General features: G+C 40.0%; 1 protein-coding gene across 1 annotated transcript in view; it reads right to left on the minus strand.

Annotated features, from left to right (window-relative positions):
* Window positions 1-2,722: 2,722 nt before the first annotated feature.
* Window positions 2,723-26,119, minus strand: part of ano3 (anoctamin 3) — a 131,244-nt gene continuing 107,847 nt past the window's right edge. Inside the window, exons 14-25 of the mRNA XM_062035578.1 lie at window positions 25,066-25,148; window positions 23,823-23,963; window positions 23,406-23,570; window positions 23,233-23,269; window positions 23,029-23,140; window positions 19,585-19,642; window positions 19,252-19,349; window positions 18,982-19,145; window positions 17,517-17,669; window positions 11,604-11,754; window positions 11,331-11,520; window positions 2,723-4,433 (exon numbers count right to left, since the gene is read on the minus strand). Of these exons, the coding sequence (XP_061891562.1) occupies window positions 4,251-4,433; window positions 11,331-11,520; window positions 11,604-11,754; window positions 17,517-17,669; window positions 18,982-19,145; window positions 19,252-19,349; window positions 19,585-19,642; window positions 23,029-23,140; window positions 23,233-23,269; window positions 23,406-23,570; window positions 23,823-23,963; window positions 25,066-25,148 (1,535 nt within the window). The 3' untranslated portion in view covers window positions 2,723-4,250. The remainder of the gene's footprint in view (window positions 4,434-11,330; window positions 11,521-11,603; window positions 11,755-17,516; window positions 17,670-18,981; window positions 19,146-19,251; window positions 19,350-19,584; window positions 19,643-23,028; window positions 23,141-23,232; window positions 23,270-23,405; window positions 23,571-23,822; window positions 23,964-25,065; window positions 25,149-26,119) is intronic.

Below are 26,119 nucleotides of genomic sequence, written 5' to 3' on the forward strand. Positions count from 1 at the left end.
CAGTCCATCCATAGACCTCAACTTAAACGTAGCGTAAGTCCATTCCTGACAGATCATAATGTTTAAAAAAACAAAGGCTGTTAAGGATGTAACAAAAAACGGTTAATGAGACTCCAGACGGTTAGTATAAATGTTTTTAAATTCAAATTATTAACAAAACGTGATTGATAACTGCACTTTGATGAACTCACCGACTGGCGCCAGCTCGCTAGCTTGAATACCAACATGAAAACAAGAGACATTAACATATTTCGCCATTAACTAACAACATTCCCCGAACTAAACTTATATAAACACATTGTTGTCTGAGCAACTAAGCTACGGTATTCAGTTTTGCACATTGAACCTACAATCTGTGTAGGGGAGGAGAGGAATGCAAGACGGTGTTTTTACAGTGCGTTCAAAGACCACTGAATAGAGTATAGGACGTCACAACCCCTGCCAGAAACTATATATAATAATAATTAGATTAAATTTTTTAAATTTTCATACCAATAAATCTTAATTGTGCTATAGTGCAAACCATAAAAGCTTAGTCATTAAAACAGATACAATACTAAGACTAAAGCACTATCAGTGAATGAAGCATAAGAAACACAAATCATGCAAAATAGTTTTTTTTTGAACAGTTAAGGTTCTAACCCTTACCCTTTTTATTCTAGTAATAAAAAAATAACCTGGTGAAAATATTTCAGAGTGTGTCTAAGTACTTTTTGAGCAGATTCAATAATACCACGATAATAACGATAATTTTGGTCAATAAAATATGAACTTTTTATATCATTACAACCCTACTTTTTCATACCGTTTATTGTTTTCCGAGTAATTTCACCTGTTCAATAATTTTCTAAAATTCCACACTACAAAATAACACATGTATGAGTCATGCTGATATCGTATCGCAGGGGTAGGGAACCTATGGCTCTCGAGCCAGATGTGGCTCTTTTGATGACTGCATAAATCTTAACTGACATTGCTTAACACGATAAGTAATTAATAATTCCGCTGGTAATCACAGTGTCAAAAATAACGTTAATAATATACCGTAATTTCCGGACTATAAGCCGCACCTGACTATAAGCCGCACCAGCTAAATTTAGGGGAAAATACAGATTGCTCCATATATATAAGCCGCACCCGACTATAAGCCGCAGGGTTTTGATGTGTAATTACCGTAGTATATAGGGGTTCCTGCTACCACGGAGGGGATTGTCGGGGCAGAGATGACTGTTTGGGAACGCAAAGCGTCCCATTTATTAACAATAAATCTTTCAATCATTCAATCAAACTTTCACATCTTTGACATGGCGAACAGCATTCGTGCAGAGTACAAATAATACAACGGTGCAAAGTAATACAAAGTGCTCGCCTGTACCTTATCAAAATAACCAGCCTGAAAAGTCAGTCTTTAATCATTGTGTCATCGTCTTCCTCCTGCGTACTAAAACCACCGAAATCCTCTTCGTCGGTGTCGGAGAAGAACAGGCCGTAAATAAGCCGCACCCTTGTATAAGCCGCAGGGACCAGAACGAGGGGAAAAAGTAGCGGCTTATAGTCCGGAAATTACGGTAAATAATAAATGATAAATGGGTTATACTTGTATAGCGCTTTTCTACCTTCAAGGTACTCAAAGCACTTTGACACTATTTCCACATTCACACACACATTCACACACTGATGGAGGGAGCTGCCATGCAAGGCGCTAACCAGCAGCCATCAGGAGCAAGGGTGAAGTGTCTTGCCCAAGGACACAACGGACGTGACTAGGATGGTAGAAGGTGGGGATTGAACCCCAGTAACCAGCAACCCTCCGATTGCTGGCCCGGCCACTCTACCAACTTCGCCATGCCGTCCCCAAATATAAAACATTCTCATGCATTTTAATCCATCTAACTGTTTCCTACCGCATCTGTTCAAGAAGTCGCATTAAGGGTAACAGTATTTAACTTATTATTGGTTAGCTTCAGAATAACAATGTTATTAAAAATAATAAGAGACGTATTATACTCTAAAAATGTTGGTCTTACTTAAAAATGCACACATTTAGTTGTATTCAGTGTTAAAAAATATGATATGGCTCTCACGGAAATACATTTCCAAATATTTGGCTTTCATGGCTCTCTCAACCAAAAAGGTTCCCGACCCCTGTGACGTATCGGATCAATATCGGTACCTTATCGCAGTGTTTTTCAACCACTGTGCCGCGGCACACTAGTGCCGTGAGATATTGGGGGAGATTATGTAATTTCACCTAATTGGGTTAAAAATATTTTATAATTATAATCCACAAATGTGCCGTTGTTGAGTGTCTGTGCTGTCCAGAGCTCGGCAGAGTAACCGTGTAATACTCTTCCATATCAGTAGGTGGCAGCAGGTAGCTAATTGCTTTGTAGATGTCGGGAACGACGACGAAAAGGTATCTAATGCTTAAACCAAAAATAAACAAAAGGCGAGTGCCACTAAGAATAGGCATTGAAGCTTAGGGATGGCTATGCAAAACTAAGCTAAAACTGAACTGGCTGCAGAGTAAACAAAAACAGAATGCTGGACGACAGCAAAGACTTAAAGCGTGTGGAGCAGACGGCGTCCACAAAGTACATCCGTACATGACATGACAATCAACACGAAAATAGGAGCGCAAGACAAGAACTAAAACACTACACACAGGAAAACGCCAAAAAAGTCCAAATAAGTCACGGCGTGATGTGACAGGTGGTGACAGTACACTTACTTTGAGACAAGAGCTATAGTGATGCATGCTTAGTTATGGTTTGAATTCATATCCAACAATTGCGAGAACAACTTTTTATTGTAATATCGGCTGCTTTGTTTAATTTTTTCATGTTTTCTGCTGGGTGTGCCTCCGCATTTTTTCAATGAAAAAAAATGTGCCTTGGCTCAGAAAAGGTTGAAAAACACTGCATTATCGGATGTGAAAAAGTTATTATATGATTTATTTAATTACCATGATTAACTGTTTGAATATTATTTCATCGTGTATTTACAGCTGTTTATATAAATACAAATCTCACGTATGTTTGAGTTTTGAAGATATAATTGGGACTTTTGTGTTCATTCACGCTGCCGTACGGAATTGTCGCTGTTGGGCGAGAGCCACACCGTATCTTTCAGCCACACTTCACAGCAATTACCATCAGAATGTGGCTTCAACCGCAGCTGACCGATATCGTCATCCGCCCCTGGGAACCTGTAAGTGCTTCTTTGCGTGTGAGTGGATGTTCTTTGTGCAGCGAACATCCAAGCCACAGGTATGTCCAAATCATGCTTCAGACCTTCCAACAACAAATGGAAAACAGGCTATGGGCACAGAGAGAAAGAGAGAAAAGGAAGCAGATTTGTGGCTCCTACGTGCAAGCGTCACTCATAATGGGAGTCACGTTTCGCCGAACACTCTTGTTTCGGAGCCATTAGACCGGAGTAGGTACCCGACTGTGGGTGACTCACGTCAAAAGCAAACCCACTCAGGGGAAAGTTCTACACCAGAACAAGTAGATAAGAGAGGCTTTCTTGCACTTGCAAGCGCACGTGCAGCACAAACAGGCACACGTGATATCGGCGCACAACTGTACAGTAGGCACGATCATGTTCACACTCTGCAAACTCAAGCTCAGCTGTAGCACAACAAACACACACTGACACACAAACCAGGCACCAAGAAGGAACACAACAACACTGACATGCACGTTCTGCAGGCTTCTTCGGACACGTCTCCATGATGACTGCTGCTATAGCATCAGCATGCTTCATGGGGGGGGGGCGATGTACCGTCACCTCTGCTCTATTCGGGAACCGCCAGGGTTCTGATGACAAAAAGAAAACGACAAAAAAAACCATGCAGCTGACTGCAGGATTCCGAGCAGACGAGAGCTAGCTGCCACACAGAAAGAGAGAGAGAGAGAGAGAGAGAGACAGTGCAAGATGGCTGACGAAGTGAACCGCTTCATCTGCATAGTAAACATTACAACTGTAATACAGCAGTGAGGCCATGACACAGCACACAGCAGAGGGAGGGGCTGTGTCAGGACGCGAGGGTGGCGTCCAGCACGGGAACAGATGGCGAGGGAGTGACGGCTCATGCTGAAGCAGCTTTGGAGTGTCATTAGTGAAGAGAGTGTCTTTGGTGAATCTTCTCAAATCCAAGGAGAGAAGCAGACAAAAGGGGGAGGGAGGAGTCGAGGACTGTGCGGCGTTGCGTGGGGGAGACGTGAGGGGGGGAGGGGGTTAGAAAGTTAAGGCCACTCGTGGTGAAAACGCCGCCCGTTCTTCTTCCGCTCCGTCTGCAGGTGCTCCAGCTCGGCCTCGTACATCATCTCCTGCATCAGGTACTTCTCCCTGCGCATGCGGTCACACAGGTCCTTGGGCATGTCCGGGATGAGGTACGCAATGAAGGATTTGATGCCAAACACCAGGTGCTGAGGAAAGCAGTGTTGCAATATGAAGTTATACTCTCCCCTAATGCCATCTTTCTTCTTTTACTTAGAGCAGTGGTCCCCAACCAGTACCGGTACCGGTCCGTGACGCATATGCTCCCGGGCCGCACAGAAACAATAAGTCATTTATAAAGTACCGCATTTTCTCCGACTTACGTTTCGCCTGTCCCACTAAAAACACCAGTAAGCTTATTAAAGGCCTACTGAAATTAACTTTTTTTATTTAAACGGGGATAGCAGATCCATTCTATGTGTCATATTTGATAATTTCGCGATATTGCCATATTTTTGCTGAAAGGATTTAGTAGAGAATATCGACGATAAAGTTCGCAACTTTTGGTCGCTGATAAAAAAAGCCTTGCCTGTAGCGGAAGTAGCGTGACGTCGCAGGTTGAAAGGCTCCTCACATTGTTTACAATGCAGCGAGAGCGATTCGGACCCAGAAAGCGACGATTACCCCATTAATTTGAGCCAGGATGAAAGATTTGTGGATGAGGAACGTGACAGTGAAGGACTAGAGTGCAGTGCAGGACGCATCTTTTTTCGCTCTGACCGTAACTTAGGTACAAGCTGGCTCATTGGATTCCACACTCTCTCCTTTTTCTATTGTGGATCACGGATTTGTATTTTAAACCACCTGGGATACTATATCCTCTTGAAAATGAGAGTCGAGAACGCAAAATGGACATTCACAGTGACTTTTACCTCCACGACAATACATCGGCGAAGCACTTTAGCTACGGAGCTAACGTGATAGCATCGGGCTTAACTGCAGATAGAAACAAAAGAAATAAACCCCTGACTGGAAGGATAGACAGAAAATCAACAATACTATTAAACCATGGACATGTAACTACACGGTTAATGCTTTCCAGCCTGGCGAAGCTTAACAATGCTGTTGTTAACGACACCATTGAAGCTAACTTAGCAACGGGACCTCACAGAGCTATGCTAAAAACATTAGCTATCCACCTACGCCAGCCAGCCCTCATCTGCTCATCAACACCCGTGCTCACCTGCGTTCCAGCGATCGACAGAGCGACGAAGGACTTCACCCTATCATCGATGCGGTCGGCGGCTAGCGTCGGATAGCGCGTCTGCTATCCAAGTCAAAGTCCTCCTGGTTGTGTTGCTGCAGCCAGACGCTAATACACCGATCCCACCTAAAGCTTTCTTCTTTGCAGTCTTCATTGTTCATTAAACAAATTGCAAAAGACTCACCAACACAGATGTCCAGAATACTGTGGAATTTTGCGATGAAAACCGAGCTTTTTGTATTGGATTCAATGGTGTCCGAATACTTCCGTTTCAACGATTGACGTCATGCGCATACGTCATCATACATAGACGTTTTCAACCGGAAGTTTAGCAGGAAATTTAAAATGTCACTTTATAAGTTAACCCGGCCGTATTGGCATGTGTTGCAATGTTAAGATTTCATCATTGATGTATAAACTATCAGACTGCGTAGTCGGTAGTAGTGGCTTTCAGTAGGCCTTTAATAAATGTATATTACAACTCCTTTGTTATAGTACATGGGACAGTGCACATTAATGGACATATAAAATGTTAATGTGCCAGATTGTAGCCACAGGCTAATTTTTCATGCTCATTTTTTTTGCTGTTTTTATCTGCCACAAGTAGAAAGCCGGTCCATGAAAATAATGCATACATTAAACCGGTCACTGGAAAAAAGTTTGGGGAACCCTGACTTAGAGTACCGTATTTTCCGCACTATAAGGCGCACCTAAAAACCTCCAATTTTCTCAAAAGCTGACAGTGCGCCTTATAATCCGTGGCGCCTTATATATGGACCAATATTGAGCCACAACAAGTATCGCAACTACGGTAAGCAGCCGTCGACTTCATTTTCCCCCGTAGAAAAAGAAGCGTGCGGTGCATGCTGGGATATATGACTGCGCGAGGCGTGCCGTTTCATTTCCATTTGTGTGTTTATGTAAAGACCCCAAACAGTGGATGACAGAAGGCCAACACACGTTCACCAAGACAGGGAGACAGCGCCGGACGACATACGCCACTATCTGCCAGTGGATCATAAATACCTGGGCTGATATATCAGTCTCAACTGTGGTCCCAACTTTCAGGAAGGCAGGAATTGTCACTGAACTGCTCGACAACAGCAGCGACACTGACTCCATTAATGACGACCTCGACGTATTCGTCCAACTGTTTAATTCAGACACTGAAGAAGAAGAATTCGAGGGATTCGTGGATGAGGAATAACTTCATAAAGTGAGCTTTACATGTTTATTTTGTGTGTTGTGTGACATTAACGTTTGAGCAACGTTGAGTTATTGATATATTGTTATTGCTTTGCACTATTTCGAGTGTTACTATATTGTGATTGTACTAACGTTTGATTTACCGTAACAGTATCAGACTGTTTTTTACATGTTTATTGAATGGAGGAAAAGTTTCCCTCCACTATGTGATATAAATGTTATACCTTGCTGTTGTTAAAAGATAAACGAAATACCACGTCACTGGCTTTACCTCGGGGAAAATAATACAAGAGCTGTTTGTTCATTTTGGAAGTGAACGGAGTTGTCAGAACGCTGGTTTGTAATCTATTAATAAAGTTTGACTGACCTATCTGACTGTTTTGTTGACATTCCCTTTAGCGCAGCTCCATCTAATGGATGCATAACGTAACCCTAGCCTCTACTGTAGCGTCTATTCTCTGCGCCTTATAATGCAGTGCGCCTTATATATGAACAACGTTTTAAAACAGGCCATTCATTGAAGGTGCACCTTATAATCCGGTGCGCCTTATAGTGCGGAAAATACGGTATATGGGACAGTGCACATTAATGGACATATGAAATGTTAATGTGCCAGATTGTAGCCACAGGCTAATTTTTTATGCTCATTTTTTTTGCTGTTTTTATCTGCCACACGTAGAAAGCCGGTCCGTGAAAATAATGCATACATTAAAACGGTCCCTGGTGGAAAAAAGTTTGGGGAACCCTGACTTAGAGTACTGTACGTAGGTGACCAAAGTATAAAAGAAAATCTTATTTTTATTTGTGCTGTGAAAGCAAGCTGCTTTAGCTTTAATTTAAACAACTTGTGTTTATAACTTTATATTTGCATTTTTTCTATTTTAATGTAAACATACTGGCTTTTTTGGGGGTTAAAACCCCTCAATATTTTGACAAGAACAAGAAAGTTTGATCATATTATGCCTTTACTGGCTCACCTGCACTGGCTTCCTGTGCACTTAAGATGCGACTTTAAGGTTTTACTACTTACGTATAAAATACTAAACGGTCTAGCTCCATCCTATCTTGCTGATTGTATTGTACCATATGTCCCGGCAAGAAATCTGCGTTCAAAGAACTCTGGCTATAGTCTGCGGGCTATAGAGCGTTTTCTATCCGGGCTCCAGTACTCTGGAATGCCCTCACGGTAACAGTTAGAGATGCTACCTCAGTAGAAGCATTTAAGTCCCATCTTAAAACTCATTTTTAAATATGCTAGCCTTTAAATAGACCCCCCTTTTAGACCAGTTGATCTTCCGTCTCTTTTCTGCTCTGCCCCCCTCTCCTGCGTGGAGGTTATTAGGTGACCACAGATGATGCGCTAGCTGTTCAAAGTCTGGACCCGGGGTGGACCACTCATCTGTGCATCAGTTGGGGACGTCTCTGCGCTGCTGACTTGTCTCCACTCAAGATGATCCCCTGCTGGCCCCAATATGGACTGAACTCTCACACTATTAACTAGATCCACTCGACGTCCATTGCACCAGTCGCCCACATCTGCGGTCTCCTCCAAGGTTTCTCATTGTATCCCATTGGGTTGAGTTTTTTCTGATGTGGAATTTGAGCCGAGGATGTCGTTGTGGCTTGTGCAGCCCTTTGAGATACTTGTGATTAAGGGCTATATGAATAAAATTTGATTGATTGATATGATAGTTAATACTTGATAATTGATAAGTTGCCTTTTTCACGGCAAAGTTGAGATGTATTAAGAACGAACTGGATGTGGAATGTGCGTTGCCTCACGCCAACTTCATGCTTCACATAAGCACATTTCAACTGGCTGTAGATACTTTTGCAACTCACAGAGGTGGTCGTTTGGGCTTTGCGTTTATTAATTTATATAGGCTATCATTTTTCTACCTTTTACTGTCACTTTGTGTTCCTGTGACTCCAGCACCAGCTTGGCCAGCCAGGCGGACAGCAGCAGCCAGTGTTTGCAGCACAATGGCACCGGAGACAAAGGAGGAATGACCCGACTTTGTGTCACGTACGGCTGCTACCGCAAGTAGCTCTCCTCTGTTGTAATAATAAAATGAGTAATGTCTATGAATGTTCTCATTCATCCAGGTCATTGTCATCTCAGGGCATTCAATCGATCGCAACTGGACTGTTTGGTTTGTCTTAGAAGATGTTTCGCCGCTCATCTGTTTGTGCTTATAGATTTAGATTGGTCAGATCTAGTCCAGTGGCTGGTGCCAAAACCCCAAATATTTATACTCCAAAAAACCAGGAGGGTGTGCCTGGGCAAGGATGGTTTCACCCTATTGTAGTGAGAAAAAAATCAACTGTTTTAATGCAAACGAGCAATCCTAACTGTCAAAGCCAATGACAGTCGTTGAAGTGTAATTTCCCCTTGTTTGCATTGTGTGGCAGAACGATCGCTGTGGATCGACTACTACCGCTCCAAAATAGTCAGAAGCCCCACGTAAGCGTTCCATTCAGTTGTAAACAAATGGCACACATGGCATACTGCTCATCTTCTGTGACCAGAATGTTTCTAACTCCTGTTATTTGTTGGAGGCTAAATTGCAGAGTCTTTTTGGAACGGTTGAAAGGACAGTGTTGTATGTGGGAGAAAGGTGGTGTCACAGACCACCTCCTCTGGTTTTTCAACCTTGACACAGACAGCTTCCCTCACTCCTCTTTCGTACCATCCGTCCTCCCTGTCCAGAATCTGTACATTTTTCTTCTCAAAGGAGGGTTGTTTCTCCCTGGGGTGCAGGTAGACAGCTGAGTCTATGCTGTGCCATGCGTCGGCTCAGTGGTTCTTTTGTTTCCCCAATATATGATATATAATATGCATCATTACAATGGATATCATACACCAGATTGTTTTTGTGGGTGTGGGGTGTCTGGTCTTTAGGGTCTCTGTCTCAGGGTGTTGCCTGTTTTGAAGTGTGCTGGGAATGACTCTAAGTTTCTCAGTTAGACTTGATACATATGGAATGACAATATTTTTGTGTCGGTCTCCTTTTTCTTCCTCATCACTCTGTTCTTGTTATTTCTGGAACTGGAACCACTTTTCACAATGATTAAATGAGTAATCAAACAAGAGTCAAAGTATTTCGTATTCATTTTGATATGCTGGCATGTTTACAGTTAAAAGATCGCAAACTAAATATTACATAATTTTCACATGAAACTAATCTGGCTGTGAGGAGGCTGATTATACAAATCATATTTATATTGGGGTTAATCAGACTCACCCACATCTTCTAAAGTTTGACGTATTATTGCAGCAAGTATCTTTTCAAACGGGGTGCAGCACTACTTTATCTCTGGTCCGCTCGTCTGTTTTGGCCATGCACAGCACATCCATCTTCTTCGTCACCTTCTTCCTGGCGTTCAACCATTTTTTTAATTTTTATTTCAGCCTGTGTGCGGTTATCGGAGCACACAGTTTTGACAGGCTTTCAATCTCAACCCTCCTTTGTACGCTCAAAACACGACTTCTACTGAATTCTGATTGGCCAGAGTGTTCAGATCTCAGGCACGCTCATTTCAATATGATTTGTGTATTTATAAGGAGGTGCCTCGGCGTGGTCTGGCCGTGCTCAGCCACGCAGACATCTGCCATCTTTTCCAGCTTGATTGTGATGTAACAAAGAAATGTGCTTGAATTAGTGTGTGCACACACTTTATTACATCTGAATTTTTTCTTGCGTGTGCTGTTGCCTGGATTTGAAGATATGCCAATTGTTTTGTCGGAAAATCCACACAGCACTTAATACATGAGGCCACTGGCCTTTAAAGGGATAAACAGCAGAAGTAGTTTTAAACTATTTTGTTGTACGAATTGGAAAAAATATATATACAGTACAGGCCAAAAGTTTGGACACACCTTCTCATTCAATGCGTTTTCTTTATTTTCATGACTATTTACATTGTAGATTGTCACATCCAAACTATCAATGAACACATGTGGAGTTATGTACTTAACAAAAAATGGTGAAATAACTGAAAACATGTTTTATATTCTAGTTTCTTCAAAATAGCCACCCTTTGCTGTGATTACTTTTTTTCACACTCTTGGCATTCTCTCGATGAGCTTCAAGAGGTAGTCACCTGACAGGGTTTTCACTTCACAGGTGTGCTTGAAGCTCATCGAGAGAATGCCAAGAGTGTGAAAAGCAGTAATCAGAGCAAAGGGTGGCTATTTTGAAGAAACGAGAATATAAAACATGTTTTCAGTTATTTCACCCTTTTTTGTTAAGTACATAACTCCACATGTGTTCATTCATAGTTTGGATGCCTTCAGTGACAATCTACAATGTAAATAGTCATGAAAATAAAGAAAACGCATTGGGTAAGGAGAAGGTGTGTCCAAACTTATGAATATAATGGCATTTATAATATAATATATAAAAAATGTTTACAGCTGTTTTTCGAAAGCTGACATTTTTGTCATTGGGGTCAAGTGGGTCCAGTTGAACACAAATTGGGTGAATTAAACATATCTAATATGGTCTTCATACTTTGATTTTAAAACATGTTTATTGTAAAAGCTATAGTAAAAAACATTTAAAGGCTTTAAAGAAATTGAGCTACAGACCTTCTGTTATAAAGAAAAATATATAAATATGAAGAGTGAACCGACCTCAAAGACGATTATGAAGGCCAGCCTGGCAGCCAGGACGTGCCAGAACTGCAGAGTGAACTCGTAGGGCACCGTGCTCCAGGGCGGGGCTCTGTAATCTCGGTACCTGCAGTATTTGGACTGACTGCTGTTCTTCAGCTCGCTCATGTCAAACACTGACAGGCTGCTGTTCATGTAGCCTCGGAAACATCTGCAGAGTTCAAAGTTGTTTAGCGTACCAGCAATCCTAAGTCAATCAATATTTCACATCCTTTTTTTGGAAAATAAGCTTACTCGTCGTCATGGTGGTACCCCTTGTCCACGCAGGGGCCATATTTGAAGGCATAAACAAAGCGGGGAATGTAGTCCGAGGTGATAGCGATAACAAAGGCGTTGGTTATGACGGCCAGAACACCGATACCTTCAAGGATCCCATGCCAGATACCTGAAAGGAATGCCATAAACATTTGGTTGTCAAAGGCTTCACACCATGGACAACCTGAAAACATTGTTTTTGCTTTCCATGACGTGTTAGCCTTGAACATACGGAGTGCACTTTGTTGGCTTGTGGGGGATCAGGCGACTTCAGTCATTTGAGCAAAAAAAAGAACATTTAATTTTAGTTCAACTTCAGCAAATATTTGGTGAATAAATGATTTGTACAAAACGAAAAGCAGTGAAGTTGGCACGTTGTGTAAATGGTAAATAAAAACAGAATACAATGATTTGCAAATCTTTTTGAACCTATATTTAATTGAATACACTGCAAAGACAAGATAATTAACATTCGGACTGGTAAACTTTGTTATTTTTTTTTGCAAATATTAGCTCATTTGGAATTTGATGCATGCAACATGTTTAAAAAAAGCTGGCACAAGTGGCAAAAAAGACTGAGAAAGTTGAGGAATGCTCATCAAACACTTTTTGGAACATCCCACAGGTGAACAGGCTAATTGGGAACAGGTGGGTGCCATGATTGGGTATAAAAGAAGCTTCCATTAAATTCTCAGTCATTCACAAACAAGGATGGGGCGAGGGTCACCACTTTGTCAACAAATGCATGAGCAAATTGTCGAACAGTTTAAGAACAACATTTCTCAACGAGCTATTGCAAGGAATTGAGTTATTTCACCATCTACGCTCCGTAATATCATCAAAAGCTTCAGAGAATCTGGAGAAATCCCTGCACTTAAGCGGCAAGACCGAAAACCAACATTGAATGCCTGTGACCTTCGATTCCTCAGGCGGTACAGCATCAAAGAACAACATCAGTGTGTAAAGGATATCACCACATGGGCTGAGGAACACTTCAGAAAACCACTGTCAGTAACTACAGTTTGTCGCTACATCTGTAAGTGCAAGTTAAAACTCTACTATGCAAAGCGAAATACATTTATCAACAACACCCAGAAACGCTGCCGGTTTCGCTGGGCCCGAGCTCATCTAAGATGGACTGATGCAAAGTGTAAAAAGGTTCTGTTGTCTGACGAGTCCACATTTCAAATTGTTTTTGGAAACTGTGGATGTTGTGTCCTCCGGACCAAAGAGGAAACGAGCTATCCGGATTGTTGTAGGCGCAAAGTTCAAAAGCCAAAATACCACCCCACTTTAACTTAAAGACAGCACAAGCCCATTCCAGACAGTTAAGAATAAATAGGTTAGTGTTTTTTATACCTATTATTATTCTTTAAGTAAATTCACTTGATCAAATCTTTTCTAACATTCCACACTACAAAACAATAAAAATATGTACTATGATTCGTGTTGATTCGTATCGGATCAATATCTGCCAATTCTCAAGGCTCCAATATCATTATCGTATCGGAAGTAAAAAAGATGTATCGGGACACTACTTTTATAAAATTATTGATTTAATACTATTATATTACAAACGTTTGTACTATTTAAATATTATTTAATTATTTTTTAATCCTGATTCTGTTTTTTGTACTCTGGCTGAAATTGTACAAATACTGTTGTCATGTGGTTGAGTTTTTGAAAAACATGATTGTGATTTTTGCCACATAATGCAATATATATGTATATATTTCGAATACAAGTTTATTTTTATTACAACAAAAAAGCCCCTGGAGTCCACCTATTGCCAGTGGTACGGTATTAATATCAATCAATCAATCAATCAATGTTTACTTATATAGCCCTAAATTACAAGTGTCTCAAAGGGCTGCACAAGCCACAACGACATCCTCGGCTCAGATCCCACATCAGGGCAAGAAAAAACTCAACGCAATGGGAAGACAAATAGAAACCTTGGAGGGGACAGTAAATACCACAATTTGAACGGTGTATGGCCTTCAAACAAAATTAATTCAATATCTTTTTGTTGGTTATTTTAGAAAGTGCATATTCATTTCATGAACTGTCATTGTTACATGAAAAGTCAAAAGTTTATTTTAAACTCCAATTTATGGCTTTCAACACAGAGAAAAATCCAGAATCACAAATAAATATGATATAAATAGAACATTCCATAGAACAAGTCAAAACCGTATTCATATTATCGAAAAGTACCATATGAAGCCCCGTTATATAAACATAGACATAAACAGCTCTATCGCTATGTTTATAATATAATGACACATGTTTAATAGTTTCCAGAATTAATTTTAGGCTTGCTTACACACTTACATTCCCACATTTTTTCCTCGTCCTTGTCCTCAGTTAACATAAATATGCCAGACTGAGACTTAACACAAGCAATAAATACTGGGATATTAAACACATAATTATAGATGATCTCTTAAGAATGATCATGAAATCTGAAAAGCAATTTCTAAATGTTCAAGAGTGACTGTTCAGTCATTGCGTTTCAATGCAGTTGTGTGTCGCTCACTTTGGCGCAAGTTCCACTCGTCCAGAACGCTGCTGCCCGAGTAACCCCCAGACCTCCTCCATAACCTCGTCCCGCCATACCTGTCTGACCTCCTACACATCAATATTCCTCCCTGACACCTCAGATCTTCCTCCTCCATCAACCTGACCGTGGGACCGAGTCTCCAGCTGCGCTTCACCTCGCCTCTGGAACTCCCCCCCCCCCAACATCTGGAACATTGACTCCATAATCACTCCTAAAACTGTTTAAACGGGTCTATGCTTGACACAAGTGTCAGTTTTTAATTATTGCTTTGCCTAAATTGTTATTTTCTATGCTGCTCTTATGTTTTTATGAGTTGTACGGCGACCTTGAGTGCCTTGAAAGGGGCCTTTCAAAATAAATTGATTATTGTTAGGATTACTTTTTTACACCTTAATTGTGCTATTTCTGTTCCTCACACTTTAAGTGTGCATCCTTAGTTATTTTGTCCTCACTCCTTATTTGAGTGCTCTTTTTGTCATTATTCTTATTTATTTTTCTTCGGCTAAGCTGATCCTGACACAACTGAGGCGTGCACTCAATGCACCAGCGTTGTCTGAGAAGCTGCACTGGCAAATAGACCCCTCTAACCAGTGATTGTCCACAGGTGTGTCTGCTAATCACTAAACATAGACAGGTGTGTTAATTAGTGCTCCAGACTGGCTGTGATGTAGCAGACGAAGCACACAGGAAGCGGAAAAAGACAGGGAAGAAGAAGAAATAAACACTGGGAATGAATATACTAGGGGCCTGATCCACTAAACTGCAAACAGACTTAGTAGATCACACGCAACACGCCCACTCATAGTACGCACAACGTTGTAGTTTGCACACATTGTTTAGCGCCTGGTATTTGGATCTGAGGAGATCAGGACCTAAGTCTGATTCATACTACAATGATGCCAACAATCTTACACTCTAAAATATTATAGAAATACTAACTTCACTGAACAACAGACTAATGGAGTCATAGCATATCAGGAGCAAGAACATGTGCTATGCAAATAACGGCGTTTCAGTATACAGCAGGGGTGTCAAACGTACAGCCCGTGGGCCGCCAACAGGTTTTATCTGGGCCACGGGATGAGTTTGCTAAGTATAAAAATGAGGCGACATTTTTGAATGAAAGAAACTGCTGTTCTCAATGTGTCCACTAGATGTCGCAATAACAATTCTTTGTATCTTTGTAGATGATGCTACATACGTAAAAAAAATAGACCACATGTTAGTGCACCAGTCAAGGAAAATGAGCAAACTATACAAATAAAATCCTGTAATTTGATTTTGATATTATTTTTTATATTGATAGATTGAAAATTAACACCAATGAGTTGACTGATGAACATTATCACATAATATATTCAGAAAGTATAAATAATGACAAATAAAGATCGAATACTATTAACCGCAACATGGACTTAAACAAGTTGAAAAAACTTATTGGGGTGTTACCATTTAGTGGTCAATTGTACGGAATATGTACTTCACTGTGCAACCTACTAATAAAAGTCTCAATCAAGCAAAAAAAAGTGTAACAAAACCCAACAACATTATGATTTGTACATTTTCAGAATGTGCTTGTTCTATTTTTAAACAAAGAAAACAATCTGAAGTTGTCTTCATTTTTAAGTTAAGTTAAATTAAGTGCCGTGACTTTACCAGTCCGGTCCACTTGGGATTAGATTTTTCACCATGTGGCCCCTGACCTCAAATTAGTTTGACACCCCAGTGGAATAGGAAAGAAGTCCAACAATGTAAGGGGTTTTAAAGGCCTACTGAAATTAATTTTTTTTATTTAAACGGGGATAGCAGATCATTTCGCGATATTGCCATATTTTTGCTGAAAGGATTTAGTAGAGAACATCGACGATAAATTTCGCAACTTTTGGTCGCTGATAAAAAAAAGCCTTGCCTGTACCGGAAGTAGCGTGACGTCGCAGGTTGAAAGGCTCCTCACATTGTTTTCAATGCAGCGAGAGCGATTCGGACCGAGAAAGCGACAATTTTCCCATTAGTTTGAGCCAGGATGAAAGATTCGTGGATGAGGAACGTGAGAGTGAAGGATTAGAGTGCAGTGCAGGATGTATCTTTTTTCGCTCTGACCGTAACTTAGGTACAAGGGTTCATTGGATTCCACACTCTCTCCTTTTTCTATTGTGGATCACGGATTTGTATTTTAAACCACTTCGGATACTATATCCTCTTGAAAATGAGAGTCGAGAACGCGAAATGGACATTCACAGTGACTTTTATCTCCACGACAATACATTGGCGAAACACTTTAGCTACGGAGCTAACATGATAGCATCGGGCTTAACTGCATATAGAAACAAAAGAAATAAACACCTGACTGGAAGGATAGACAGAAAATCAACAATACTATTAAACCCTGGACCTGTAAATACAAGGTTAATGCTTTCCAGCCTGGCGAAGCTTAACAATGCTGTTGCTAACGACGCCATTGAAGCTAACTTAGCAACGGGACCTCACACAGCTATGCTAAAAACATTAGCTATCCACCTACGCCAGCCAGCCCTCATCTGCTCATCAACACCCGTGCTCACCTGCGTTCCAGCGATCGACGGAGCGACGAAGGACTTCACCCGATCTTCCGTGCGGTCGGCGGCTAGCGTCGGATAGCGCGTCTGCTATCCAAGTCAAAGTCCTCCTGGTTGTGTTGCTACAGCCAGCCGCTAATACACCGATCCCACCTACAACTTTCTTCTTTGCAGTCTTCATTGTTCATTAAACAAATTACAAAAGATTCACCAACACAGATGTCCAGAATACTGTGGAATTTTGAGATGAAAACAGAGCTTTTTGTATTGGATTCAATGGTGTCCGAATACTTCTTGACGTCACGCACATACGTCATCATACATAGACATTTTCAAGCGGAAGTTTAGCGGGAAATTTAAAATGTCACTTTATAAGTTAACCCGGCCGTATTGGCATGTGTTGCAATGTTAAGATTTCATCATTGATATATAAACTATCAGACTGCGTGGTCGCTAGTAGTGGCTTTCAGTAGGCCTTTAAAAATAACCTTAAAGAGATACTACACTTAAGTCTGTTTTTTCCCCCCTTTTATTCTTTATTGTATATAATAATTGTTTTATACATAGCATTTTATATGCATATCCTTTGAACTCGAGTTTCACTTCTACAGTAGTGTTGACTTTTTGCTTCGATGTTGTTATTGTCATGTGAGATGCAGCGCAGGAAGGCTAGGGGCTACTGTGTAGCAACTAATAGGGCTCCATTTAAAATAATAAACACATTTGTGGCAAAAGTAGAAGGATGAAGGTGGGAATGTCACACATTAGGCTGACCTATATCAGTGGCTCGGGCTGGCATGGGTCTTCTCCACTGGGTGACAAACTTGTAGGCGTCAAGGCGAATCTCGATTATGTTGTTGAGCAAGGCGAGGAGAGGTGCCAACGGGAACGCTGCTACAAAGATGGTGGTGAACCCAAACTGTAGGACTGAGAGGAGAAGACTACAGTTAATGATTTTCAAAATAATACATAATGTACTTTATTACTACAGACTAATGTTTTTTAAATCGTGTTTTCTTTTCCCGCTGATGCTCCCTCTCCTTTTTCAGTAATCCATCTGCCTATACCGTAGCTCTTTAGTGCCGCCCTAGTGGCTCCCTGGAGCATTTTTTAAAAAGGATTGAAAATGGAAAAAGATGAGGGGAACATTTTTTGGTTTGTTTTAGTATGTTTTTTGTTTGAGGACAAACATGACACAAACCTTCCCAATTGTTAGAAAGCCCACTGTTTAATATGTTTGTGTGTATGCTTCACTGATGACAGTAGTTGGTGGACATCGTTTTGTCCTACTCATTTCGGTGGTTCCTGAACTCACCATAGTGTGGACTGTGACGCAACAGTTTGTTGACATGTAAAATCTTCCACTCCTTCTTTGTCTCATTTTGTCCAACAAAAGTGTTGTGCTGTGTGTGAATGCACAAAGGTGATCTTTGTTGATGTTATTGACTTGTTGGAGTGCTAATCAGGCATATTTGGTCAGTGCATGACTGCAAGCTAATCGATGCTAACATGCTATTTAGGCTAGCTGTATGTACATATTGCATCATTATACCTCATTTGTGGGTATATTTCAGCTCATTTAATATCCTTTACTTTTATCCTCGTTGTATATAATTTAGTTTTGCATGTCTCATGACATATTATCTGTATGTAATATTGGCTGTATTTGTGATTGTTGTTTGTGGGCCATGTTGTTCCAGACCACAGCAAACATGACCTAGCTTGCCGAAGAATGTAATAAATCTATTAAAAGAACACAGCCTATCGTTTCCTTTAACTTGGACACACACGTCTATACCTTTGGCCCTTAAAAGCCAGTAATTTCCAGGAGTTATCTCACCTTCTGAGTAGCCTCTGATTTACTAAAGGTTTCTAATGTTGTAAAAAAGTTGTAGAATAAATATTACATTTCAATATTTCTGCCAAAGAAGATTTGCTTCAGCCTGCGATACATAGTCATTTTGATAGTAGGCTATTATAGCTAATATAGACACTTACGTCATGTGTTGCCTTCATTAAAAGACTTATATACGGCTTTTCATTTTTTGCGGCTCCAGACAGATTTGTTTTTTTAAATTTTTGGTCCAATATGGCTCTTTCAACATTTTGGGTTGCCGACCCCCGGCCTATACTGAAGTTTCCTATAGGAAACACCATAAATATGCATCGTATATGCATTTTCTTGCATGCCTGGCCATCTGAAGATTGATTATATTAACACATAAGTACAAAGATTCACCCATTTCAAGGTATTCGTCCACCAGGCCGTGCGTGTTCATGGGCTGCAGATTCCAGTCTTTATCCCACTGTGGGAGCTGATTTTTACTTTCCACGTTCTGGCCTCCACCAACAGCACCCCCTCCTTTCTTGATCTTCCTACGGGACCACCAGTTCTGCAGCAAACTGAGAGTACAGCAAGGGGTTATCAATTCGAAGCAATGCATTAAACACTGCAAGATTTACAAAAGCATGTCAAATTCTGAAAATATTGCAACCAATTATTACTTACGGATAACCAAGCTCCATGAAGTTGTTCCAGATTTGCTTGAAAAACATGATGACGCCCATTTGCAGGCACAGATCAATCAAGCAGCCGCTGGGATGACACTTAAAACATTTTGAAAAAACATTATTAGATTAATTTACAATATTTCACACCGCACACTTTATTTAATATCCGTTAAATTATGACCAAAAAAAAAATCCACATCCTTTTAAACAGGTGAACAAATCATTAATTTAGTCTAAGCTACTTGTTGTAAAATACATATTAGGAAAAAACACTGCACTGAGTCACAGGTGAAATAATCACCCACTTAAGATGACGCATGCTCGCACTCACCTCCTCCAGTCGCCATCGATTGAAGAGTTTGTTGTATTTTCCAGGCCTGCCAGCAAACCTTAACAGATTGGAAGTGACAACTTTAGCTGAAGAATTCAATTAGAAAAAACACATATGAACAAATACTAAATTAGGTCAAATATGTAAAAATGCCAGAGGAGGAAAACTGCTTGTTATTGCATCAGAGGATATCATTGCAAATCTCCTGATACCATAGGACTGTATCGGTAAATGCTGTAGAATAAGTCCAATATTTCAGAAGTGTCTGTTGTGATCAAACTTTTTTTTGCATTGAACTTCTTAGCATTTAACATTTTTGTTCTAAAATATTGTTAATATGGTTAAGGTTATAGTGTCAATTTATTTCGAACATGCATACAATTACAATACGATTGATCACGTTTCCTGTTTCTCATTACAACATGACCGGAAAGAAGTAGGAAGAAGCAGATTTGATTTAATCCTACCCCTTTTTGTTTTAGAGCAATTTCTAACGTGTTTGTACGCAATCTGCATCACAACAGTTAATAAATAAATAGACAAATGAGTAAGTAAATAAATATCAGACACAATAAATACAGTTATAACAAATTAGTTAAGTAAATTATGATTCACATGATGACATGAATAGGATCATCTCATTTTTCAATAAGGTTGAAGATGTTTTTAAGGATTTGTCGTAAATAAACACTTTGAGTTTGAACAGTTTCTTAAACTGTATCATATTAGTGCATTGTTTGAATTCTTGGCTTAATCCATTCAATAATTTATTTCCACATACTGATATGCTAAATATCTTAAGTGTTGTAAGTGCATACAAAAGTTTGAAGTTACATTTTTCTCTAAGGTTATATTTCTTCTCTTTTGTTGAGAATATTTGTTGTACATTCTTGGTTAGCAGGTTATAGTTTGCTTTTTACATCATTTTAGCAGTTTTCAAATGCACCAAATTATTGAATTTTAATATTTTTGATTCAATGAATAAAGGGTTTGAACGTTGTCCATATTAAAAGTTATGTATTATTCTAACTGACCTCTTTTGTAAGACTGATAGTGAATGAAGCGTACTTTTGTAGTTGTTTCTCCATATTTCTACACAATAACTCAGATATGGCAACACTAGCGAGCAGTAGAGACTGTACAGTGATTTGATCCAATATGCTATCAAAGTATGACCTTGATGTCTGAATGTCAATTCATAAAATTGCCTATATTTCTATATACAATAGCCTTAAAAGAGAACTTAAATGTTTATTATATCAACAAATCATGTTTCTTTATGGTTTTATTCAAAGACAGAAATGTCTTTATCTAATACATAAACTGGTGAAATATCACACTTTTTCACCATTTTGTCTTTGAGTACCTCGAAAGACATTCAATAAATGTCACGGATTTAGGATTGCTGTTAATGACTGTTTTAGTAATTGAGTTATCTATTAGTTAATTTGAGTAAATCGAATAATCGGATAAAAAACACATTTCACTGCTTTTGACCTGCTCAGTGGACTTGTGGTTCGAGTGTCCGCCCTGAGACCGGAAGGTCGGGAGTTTAAACCCGGCCGAGTCATACCAAAGACTATAAAAAAGGGAGCCATTACCTCCCTGCTTGGCACTCAGCATCAAAGGTTGGAATTGGGGGTTACATCACCAAATGATTCTCGAGTACGTCCACCGCTGCTGCTCACTGCTCCCCTCACCTCCCAGGCGGGTGAACATGGGGATGGGTCAAATGCAGAGAATAATTTCACCACACTTAGTGTGTGTCTGACTATCGTTGGGACTTTAACTTTAACTTTAACTTCAATGCTTATTTAAGGGAAATAGTTGAAAAAAACTACATTTTTTCTGCTTGCCATATCCTTTACTCTTTTTTAATAACAAATGTACATCATCAACATTGAAATAGCACTTTAACATGTGTGCTTTAATTAAAAGACAGACAAAAAACCCTGTCCTCTGTTTGCCGCAACACAGACCACAGCACCTACACATCACCGCTCTCACGTGTGCTTATTGCAGCGACCGCGTGGAAACTATGTCTGCGTACTTCCCAAAGCTCCATGCAGTTCGGATTTTATACATTTTTATTAAACAATTAATCAAAGCAACAGAATACAAATCAAAGCTTTTTTTCCCTAATCAAATTAATCGATTAATTTTTGCAACCCTATATATGTGTTTTTATAATTTTGTCTTTTTATGCCGCTGAGATAGGCTCCAGCACCCCCCGCGACCCCGAAAGGGACAAGCGGTAGAAAATGGATGGATGGATGACAAAATGTTCATATATGATAGTTTACATGATCCCAAAAAATGTAGTTTGCATGTTCTCCCTGTATTTGTGTTGGATTTTTACAAGTACTTGGGCTTCCTCCCACATCCCCAACACGTGCATGTTTATTCAATGAATCGGAGACTCTAAATCGGGGGTCCCCAAATTACGGCCTGCGTCCAAAATCCGGCTCACGGGAAGTCCCAAGTTAAACCATTTTTAGTTTTTTTTTATTATTATTTTTTTAAATCTGTCCTTTCTAATCCATTTTCTACCGCTTGTTACTCTTGGTGTCTCCTAGCCGCTCAGGCAAATTATATTGTCTAAAAATGCATTTCCCCATCGAAAACGTGACATCATCAAGTGCGTTCTCTTTCAGTCAATTAGTGCGCGAGGAATATATATATATATATATATTAAAAATATATATATATATATATATATATATATATATATACATATATACACATATATATATATATATGTATATATATATATATATATATATATATATATATATATATATATAACCTCTGCTTTCTTTCTTTTCATAATACTTCACTTTATTTGTGTATGTGTGTGTGTGTGTATACATATACAGTCGCGATCAAAAGTTGACATACACTTGTAAAGAACATAATGTCATGGCTGTCTTGAGTTTCCAATAATTTCTACAACTCTTCTTTTTTTGTGATAGAGTGATTGGACAGGCCCCCGGCCAATTTTTTTTTTAACCCAATGCGGCCCCCAAGTCAAAAAGTTTGCGGACCCCTGCTCTAACTTGTATGAATTTTTGTTTGTATGTGCCTTGTGGTTGACTGGTGATTAGTCCAGGTTGTAACCCTGCCTCTGGACAGCTGGGATAGGCTCTAGCTCACCCGTGACCCTAATGAGGTGGTAAGTAGTATAGAAAATGAATGAATGAATAAACTTCCAGTAATACCGAAAACAAGTGTGCAGCGTTTCCAAAATTGCTGAGCCTGCAAAAGGCTCAATGGAAAGCTTCTGAGGTTTCTAGAAGTTAATCGTAAATGTTTTACCACAACTTTAGTGTGAATTTGTGACTCTGAAGTGATTTCTGAAATGTTGGCACATAATGTGACATTTTGAAACCAAACACTCCCTGCAATCCGTCATTTTGGTGTTTGGGATCATGACGAGTGGCCTACCTTCCCAGGAAGAATGCGATGTAAAACGTGGAACTGTTCAGATTTACAAACTGGAAGAGGAACATCTTGAGAGCAAAGCTGTTCTCCCACTCAGACTCAGTCCGTGGATGCTCTGCATGGGCAGATAAGGAGATTGAGAGGCAAAAAGCTAAACATCTTGCTAAAGGGCTTTTTGACATTGTTGTGAATGTGGACTGTGCTCACCTAAATTGGTCAGCAAATAGGCCACCTTTTCATACACCTGACATAACACAACATGAAGAGAATCAATGAGGTAAAATGTAGCTGTGGATTGACAGTTTCCGGAACTTCTAAAAACAAACTCATGGAACATTTGCTGGACTTGAATGGGCAAACATGGCGAAGCAGACACCCACCACGTTGAGAGACATGATGATCATGAAGTTGATGCAGACGCCAGTGCCAGAGGTGGCAAACTGCCAGTTCTTCTTCACAAAATGCCAGTTGAAGGAGGCAAATTTCTCCATGGCGATGAGACGGAAAACCACCACTGCAAACACGGCGCTCAGGACCAGAGAAATCTACACAGATATTGCCGCTTTAGAGTGAATCTTTATAGTGTACATAGGTTTAAATGCATATGTGCTGAATACAAAGAGAACAAGCATAATGCTACTGTAGCTGGTGCATATTATCACCAGCAGGGGGAGATACAATGCCACAACTGGCACATGAGATTATTCCAGTGGTGACACACAGAATAACATCATCACTGTGACTGTAGGAGTGTAAATCCCCATAGGGCAGATTATTGAGAGATCAAAGGGGTTTACCATGAAGAATATTCCGGACACAGACACCATGAGCCGGCTGAGTTTGTCTGAGAAGGGTTGGAAAGGCTCAGGTTTGCCAGATATGGGGTTTACTCTCTCCACTCTGGAATATTTGGCTTCGAACTGAGGCCTCAGCTCCTCCTGATGCACAAAAAGACACATTTCAGTTATGATTTTATGAAATGCAGTACCCTGATCTATAGTAACAGCCAGCACATGATGTAATCCAGTGTTTTCCAACCACTGTGCTATGTGAGATATTGTCTGGTGTGCCGTGGGAAATTATGCAACTTCACCTAATTGGTCAAAAAAATATTTTTTGCAAATCAATAATTGTAATCTGCAAATAATGTGCCGTTGCTTAGTGTCTGTGCTGTGTAGAACTGGGCAGGGTAACCACGTAATACTCCATGTCAGTAGGTGGCAGCAGGTAGTTAAATGATAAATGGGTTATACTTGTATAGCGCTTTTCTACCTTCAAGGTACTCAAAGCGCTTTTGACAGTATTTCCACATTCACACACACATTCACACACTGATGGCGGGAGCTGCCATACAAGGCGCTAACCTGGAGCCATCAGGAGCAAGGGTGAAGTGTCTTGCCCAAGGACACAACGGACGTGACTAGGATGGTAGAAGGTAATTGCTTTGTAAAAGTCGGAATGTGTCGAGTGAGATGAGGATGGTTTGTTGTGACCCCAATATGCAGACCACAGCGGGAGGCAGCTTGCAGGTAAAAAGGTATGTAATACTTAAACCAAAAATGAACGAAAGGGACAGGAAAAGGCAATGGCTATGCAAAACGAAAGTAAAACCGAATTGGCTACAAAGTAAACGGAAACAAAATGCTGGACGACAGCAAAAACTTACGGCGTCCACAAGACAATCAACAATGTCTACACAAAGAAGGATAGCATCCGCACAACTGAAATAGTCTTGCTTGCTAAAACAAAGCAGGTGCGGGGAATAGCGCTCAAAGGAATACATGAAACTGCTACAGGAATACACCAACAAAACAGGAAGGGCCACCAAAATAACAGCGCAAGACAAGAACCAAAGCACTACACACAGGAAAACACAAACAAACTCAAAATAAGGCACGACAACCTGGTGGAGTTTCATTTTTTTTACGTTTCCTGCTAGTGGTGTGCCTCCGTATTTTTTTATGAAAAAAATGTGCCTTGCTTTAAAAAAAGGTTGAAAAACACTGATGTAATCTATATTTGATGCTGATGCTGACCTACCTCCTCCTCCTCCCAGTCAATGAGATCCCAGTCGTAAGTCAGCTCCGCTCTCCTCCTTTTCCAAAACTCCAGGAAGACGGTGGCTGCAGGTATCCATCACATGATTAATCACACGTTTGAGGAGCAACAAACACATTTGAGGGATGATTATGAGCACATCCTGATGATACGAAAGCTTGTGTAAACATGCGACACTCATCAAAGTCCTCAGCTCACACTGCTGCAGTCTGTGGTTTAAAGCGACGTCCGTTGGGTTTTATGAGGAACAATCACAATAAATCTCTTTAGATTTTCAGTCTGGAGGCATTTTTGCTTTTGTAATACGAGAAGCAAACAATGCTGCTGATGATGATGTCTACTGTTTTTTGTTATGAATTTCCATGGGTTCAGGATTAGTCAGTACACAAAACCAGAAAAAAAGACTTTGGCTTGATGAGGTTGGACTGAAAGGATCTTTTAAGGAGTTCAAGGGAATTATTTAGTCATCAATGCAGAGATAATATACAGCATTGTAAACAGACTTGGCTATAATATGAGGTACTTGCTCATTATAATAGGATCCAATGCTTATATAAATATTTCATCTCTGCGCAGATAATTATACTCGTTTTTTTAATTAACAACACGGGAAAGGTATTCACATTTGCAATGTGTACATGTACAGTAGAGAGACGTTACAAATTCACAAAATCCCCTTATTATGAGTTTATCGCTCATTTGTTCTTGATTATCAAAGTTTAACGCAGGGCTGTGCTGATGCTGCTGTTTGGTGTGTTTTGTATTGGGACTTGCTGGAAATCCCTCGCTTTTTGTTTGTTTTTTGTCGATGTTATTTTGGCCAGGGCTCCCCTTTACTGCAGTGTTTGTTTCCCTTGTTTGTAAACACACCCAAATAATTTCAAACTATGTATCTCTGTGGCCTTGGTCTTTATAAAACATTTTTGTAATTACATTTTCCTTCAGTTCAGTCCATCTAATTTTATTCGGGACATGCAAACCAGATTACATTTGCGCCCATGACAGGATTAACAGTTTTCATTTCAAGATGTCGAAA

The sequence above is a fragment of the Entelurus aequoreus genome, linkage group LG24 (genome assembly GCF_033978785.1).
Source record: "Entelurus aequoreus isolate RoL-2023_Sb linkage group LG24, RoL_Eaeq_v1.1, whole genome shotgun sequence".
NCBI lineage: Eukaryota > Metazoa > Chordata > Actinopteri > Syngnathiformes > Syngnathidae > Entelurus > Entelurus aequoreus.